The 6,000-nt window shown below is 38.3% G+C and overlaps 1 protein-coding gene across 1 annotated transcript in view; it reads left to right on the forward strand.

Annotated features, from left to right (window-relative positions):
- NRP1 (neuropilin 1) overlaps nucleotides 1-5,647 on the forward strand; it is a 114,820-nt gene extending 109,173 nt beyond the window's left edge. Inside the window, 3 exon segments of the mRNA XM_037384856.1 lie at nucleotides 499-558; nucleotides 1,799-2,053; nucleotides 2,056-5,647. Coding sequence (XP_037240753.1) covers nucleotides 499-558; nucleotides 1,799-2,053; nucleotides 2,056-2,096 — 356 coding nt within the window. The 3' untranslated portion in view covers nucleotides 2,097-5,647.
- The last annotated feature ends 353 nt before the right edge of the window (nucleotides 5,648-6,000 follow it).

Genomic DNA, 6,000 nt, shown 5'->3' on the forward strand with positions numbered 1-6,000 from the left:
TCCAGAATGAGAGAGGGAAACAAGTTCCTTCCTACCTCCACATGTTTTGGTTGTTCAAACTGAATGCTGAGCAAAGATTTTGGCCTGTGGGAGCTAAAGCCAAAAGCTGTCTGAAACCCAAACACAAGTCATCTTGCTGCAGTCAGTGAAACTGTTCTTGTGATTAACTATGCCTACACTGATGAAGTGTTATGGAATTGGGCTCCAAAATTGTAAATACAATGAATGAGATGCTAATTCATTACACTGATTTCTCTTTCCCAGGCATGGAAAACCCCTGCTGATAACTAAAACTGTGCCAAGACTGGGCGGAGAGGAGTTTTTAAATCTTTCTTTTTTCTCCATTAATTTTCAGAGCCTATCATAATGAACAATTCTGTCAAGCTGACATAATGATGCTCTGACACAGGAAAATCTGCTATACCATTATTGCCAGCACGATAGTCAATCAGTGTTTGTAACCCTAATAATCAATGTCAATTCTCTCTGCTTCATTAGAGTCAACTGATGTGGAGAATGAAATAGATGAAGAAGACGACCCAGAAAGTAATCAAACAGGTAAAAATTGTGTTATTGTTAAAAAGGAATTAATTTTAAAATGTATTTTCTTGTGATTTTGTGTATTCCATTTATTTATTTGTAGATAGTTCTCTAACTGCATATTGTATCACAGTTTTTTGCTTTATCTAGATCAGATGCTAAAGAGGCTTACACTTACTTGATGGATGTAATAGTCTTATTCTTCTATGTTATATAATCGTATGAACTTTGTATTATTTATACCTGTCTCATTTCTTCCAAATTTTATATACATAATTTGGTATATGGTATATATATATATGCATGCACACTATAGCTCCTTAATATTTTGTTATCTAGAAGGCTTGTCCACAGCTGAGGAAACAGCTATCATTATATCTTACCATTTATGACTCGCACAATTAAACTCAAAACTCTTCAGGCTAATTGTTTCACAGACCTGGCTGAAAATGTCATTTTATGACCAGTCTACCAAAGCATTATCATTTTCTATGGTGATGGCTGTAAATGGATCATTAAACGGATCATAATTGTCATACTGTCCCAATAATAAAATATACTTGCATTTTTCAGGCAATGAGCTTATTTTTTTTCTGTTACAGTCAACAGGATTGGTATCATTGATTTCAGCGACAGCAGGGTTTGTCCAGAAAGACTTTTTGGCTTCTCCTGCAACAGTTAGCAGGATTTGCAAGCCTATTGGATCTCTTTCATAAACTGAAAGGGTTGAGGGAAAACATTATCATACCCAGTGAATATTTTACCGAAGGGGAAAGAGTGCTCTTCTGTGTCAGTTTTGCCACTGTTTCCATTTCAAGGTCCAATCCTGAAGTCAGTGAAGTGGAGATGGATGCAAAATGGCTGGAGATTCCCAGCTAATATCTAAGGCTATAAACATCCAGACCGAGCTGAATAAGATTTAATTAATAATTCTGAACTAACTACTGCAAGCTGGTAAAATATAATCAAAAAGTCTGGTTATTCATTCCCAAGACTCCCACTTAATCCAAGGCAGAATCAGACCCCTACTAACCGGCAGCAGATTCAAGGTTTGGAGAACGGTTTGAAAAAAAATCAACTGTTTGGGCCCCATTATAGTTTTCAGCTATTTATGACTACCTCCAAGAAGCTAGGTTTTCAAATTATGTAGCAACTCATCTCAAAAACTTTATGTCCTTTCTCCAAATTTACAACTCGTAAAACAAATTTCTAACCAGAGTCGGCTCTGAAAATTTCGCAATTCTTTACTCCATTTCAGGGTTTACACCTCCATACCATACAGGCGAGGACTACGATGATAACATCTCCAGGAAACCAGGCAATGTCCTGAAGACCCTAGATCCAATCCTTATTACCATCATAGCCATGAGTGCACTCGGGGTGCTTTTAGGAGCCATCTGTGGAGTCGTCCTGTACTGTGCCTGTTGGCACAATGGGATGTCAGAGAGGAACTTGTCTGCACTGGAGAACTACAATTTTGAACTGGTCGATGGTGTAAAACTGAAAAAAGATAAACTAAACACACAGAATTCATACTCAGAAGCATGAAGGTATAAAGCGACTGGAGAAGTTTCAGAGAATTGGGATGGAAGGACATAGCTCGGTCATGCTGGGGAACTGTTGATCTTCTTTTACTGTACAGGCTGAAAAGTGCATTGATGACACTGAGCCAAGCTTTTCTCAGGAGCTTCAATGAGTGTGTAACCGATAAACATGGACAACAATCTGTGTTAACAATCTGAATCATGTACAGTCTGCTTTTTCTGTTGGTTTTATTTGAAATAATCAAATGCTGGTGTTGAGACCAAGTATGATTGACTTATAATTCATTTTGTCTTTCTTTCTCTCCCTCTTTCATTTTCCTTTAATGGATAATTTTGTTTTAACTGTGCAAAATCCAAGATGCTGTCACAAAATGTATTCAGTGGGGTCCTTTGGATGGACATGCTGTCTGTAGCTCAGTGCCCAGAACATATTGGAGTAACAGCAATTTAGTGGACTCCTGCACCTGTATTTGTGTATAATTGCTCGTGTTGTGCATAGGCAAAGAAGGGTTAGGATGTTTTTGAAAGTACTGCTGCATCAGTACCAATATAGTGTGTCAGCTCTGTTTACGAAGCAATACAGTCAAATTTTATTGATGTTTTTCAGTGTTGTACTAAATTTTGTGCTTGTGAACTCCATAAAAGAATATGTGCCATCATCAGACACAACTGGTAACCAAGTGTACTGCCTAAAAACTAAACAAAAAAGTCCTTGGCACTGGCTAGTGTATGTCCTCTCAAGTGCCTTTTTGTTTGTACTGCTTCTCATTGTGTTAACATTAAGTACAGCTCTGCTTCTCTGCAGTTAGGCCCTTGTCTTTGATCATATTCTGATGGCTCACTGACTAAAAGAAAAGTATATTTTAGTGTAAGAAAGTAGCCTCAGCAAGGCAAGGGCTAATCAGATCTGACAACCTGGCTCGATTGTTCTGCTTCCTGTATTTCAACTTCATGTCTCTTGACCCTTTTGTATAGAGCTGCAATATCCCCTTTTATTGTTCTTTCATATAGAATGTATTTTCAAATGTAAAATCTCTCTCCCTTTCTCTTCTCTTTCTCTCTTTCTTTCTCTCTCTGAGTAGATTGCATAAGCATTTGCCGTTGCCAAGGAAAGAAAACTGCAGCTTTAACTTGCTGGTAATGGCAAAGGATTTTATTAGAGTTTGTGTTAAAAAATGAGGGAAAATTCTTAACTTTACCCTCCAAAGTCGAACTTTGGGTTTCTTCTTAACAGCATAAAGTGACAGTATCTTTTTTCCTGAAGTCATGAACCATGTCGTTTATCCTGAACAGCTTGCCTGTTAATTACACCGGGGAAAACGATTCCCTTACTCAAAAGATTGCCTTTAAACTAAGAAACTTTCCTCCTCCTGCCCCTACCTGAACCCAGAGTTCTGTTCTCTCAGTGAATGTGCATTTTCATACTAATCAATGCTAATTGAGCTTACACATGGGTACTGAGGGCAGAATAAAATCCCACAGTGTATGTAGGGTATATTCTTACCATCCTGTTACATCCAATTGGCATTTCATAGCAGGAGGTTTCTGTTTGACCAGAAGTGCAGATAGTGACAGATTCAGTGAGCTGAGTAATGTAAGCTGTCAGAAAAATGTGTCTGACAATTATGTGGCAATTTTTTAACATTTTAGGACAAATATTATTGGACAAATAATATTCAACAGCCTATGCAGCTGGTCCAACAGGGTAAAAGGAAACAAGAGTATGTTTCCCACAGGGGTCCACAGAAGGAGGTGGGGGACCAGAGGGATCACTCCCCTCCTGCAGGTGTGAGGGGAGCCCCTGGGTTTTCTGCAGTGACCCACACACAGCACAGCCATAACTGGGGGGGGGGCAGTGGAAGAAGGCAGCTTTAACCTTCCCCTGGGTATCCACCAACTAGCAGGTAAAACCAGTGCAAACACGGGGAAAGGGACATCCCTCAAAGTGCTGAACTCGTGTTTTTCCTCACTGAAATCTCCAAACAGAGTCAGGGAAGAGACTGTGGCTTTCTGAGTTAGTCTTTTCCAAAGTTGGTTTTGCAGTAGAGCAAATGAAGTATCCTGTCCAGGATTAGGGCTAAAGAAGGGCCAGTTCAGCCTCGAATTACACAGAGCAACAGAATCCACCCCTGTTTATCAATTAAATATTTTGAAGCACATAATCTCACCAATATAAACCATAAACCAGAAAAATCTGCAGAAAAACCACCAGTAACCTAGAAATTGAACAAAAGAGAGGGAGACTGAAGGTAAAAATATGAGTTTTGAAGTTGAAAATCTTTTAAAGGAAGACCCAAAAGAAAAAAAGCAGTGGACAGTTGCTACTTCAAAGGAGTCCTAAAGGCAAAGACTATAGTGAAAATTCAAACACCCACTTCAGGTCATCAAGCCTTAGATGCCTAAATTAGATGAGTTACCTCCCCAGGCTCTAGACCTTGGGTCCTCCAGAAGGCGAGACAGAGCACCTAGGGCCTGAAAGTTTTGCCTAAAAGTTAGTCCATGAAATGTCCCAAGTGACAAACTCACTTTGGCAGAGGTAGAATTTTAGTTGTATCTAACACTGTAATTTGACCATAATGGTATCACAGCAGCTAGTTAATTAACCCAAAGAAAAAAAGGTTTTTTTCAAAACTATTTTCGGCACACCACCACTGTGTGATCCAGGTGTTAGGGTCTGTTCTCCTCAGTGGGAAAAACTTCTAGTCCACTAACTTGAGAGTTACATGCATATATTGCCTTGAAGAGGAAATCCCACTGGGGAGCCCAAGCTTTCGAAATATTCACATGGATTTCAATAGATTCTGGGCCAGCTCTTGGTCTTGATCTATTTGAAGAGCAAAGCTGGTAGTTGGTGGGTTTTTTCCTTCTTTTAACATACTGAGAATAGTGAACGTAAAAAGAAATATATCTCCTTTGCGGTCTTCAGACCTTACTATGATAATGAGGATCTAGCACTGAAGATTCGATTTCTCTGAAGGTCATAGAATGAAAGTTGCCCTTCAATAAAGGAAAAATGATACTGCAACTTTACATTGAAAAGTATCTTGCACTGATAAATATATTTAAAAAAATTATATGTTTATAAAGTTATTAATTTGTAAAGGCAGTGTTACAAAATGTTCAGTTTATATTGTTTTAGATTGTTTCATAATTTTTAAAGTGTAAAATAACATATTTTTTTCTTTATTGAAAAACTATAAAAATCTTCTGTAGTAAAATGATTTCATTTTACTGGTATATTATTGCTTCATGTTTTGTACCATCATAAAACTTTGTGCAAATTTTTTTTACAGAAATTTTTATTTTCTATGACAATATGACACTTGTAAATTGTTGTTTCAAAATGAACAGCGAAGCCTTAACTTTAAATGACATTTGTATTCTCAGACACTGAGTAGCATAAAAAAAACCACATAGAACTGAACTGTAACTTAAATTTTCAAACTATGACTACTACATTCCAAAGAAACAGTTGAATTAAACATTTTCATAAAATATCCCATACCGGATGTATTTTATTATGCTAAAATGGATTGGTTTTATTAAATGGCTGGTTTTGTTTAGCATCTTGCAACAAGCACGGTGTTTTAATCATGGTTACATTTGTTGGTAGGCAACTCCAACAAGCACCTTGGTGGGACCATTCATGGTTTAAGGAGGCATTCACCCTCTGCCTGCCCCCCGCTTCTTTCTCCCTGCTGGAAGACACTCCCACTACATTCCTAACTTGTAGCTAAACAGCAGAAATTTAAGAGGAGAAATCTGTCACCAATGCTTTTAGGTTGTAATTCACCTCGCTGCCATGGGAAGCCCAAGCTGCACACCCTCTGTGGGTCATATGTGCCCCTTGTTGCTCTTAGTAGGGTGAGATGTGCTGCAGAGTAACGTCCATTTCTGACAAGTTCCCCACTGTGTC

The sequence above is a fragment of the Falco rusticolus genome, chromosome 4 (assembly GCF_015220075.1).
Source record: "Falco rusticolus isolate bFalRus1 chromosome 4, bFalRus1.pri, whole genome shotgun sequence".
Classification (NCBI taxonomy): Eukaryota; Metazoa; Chordata; class Aves; order Falconiformes; family Falconidae; genus Falco; species Falco rusticolus.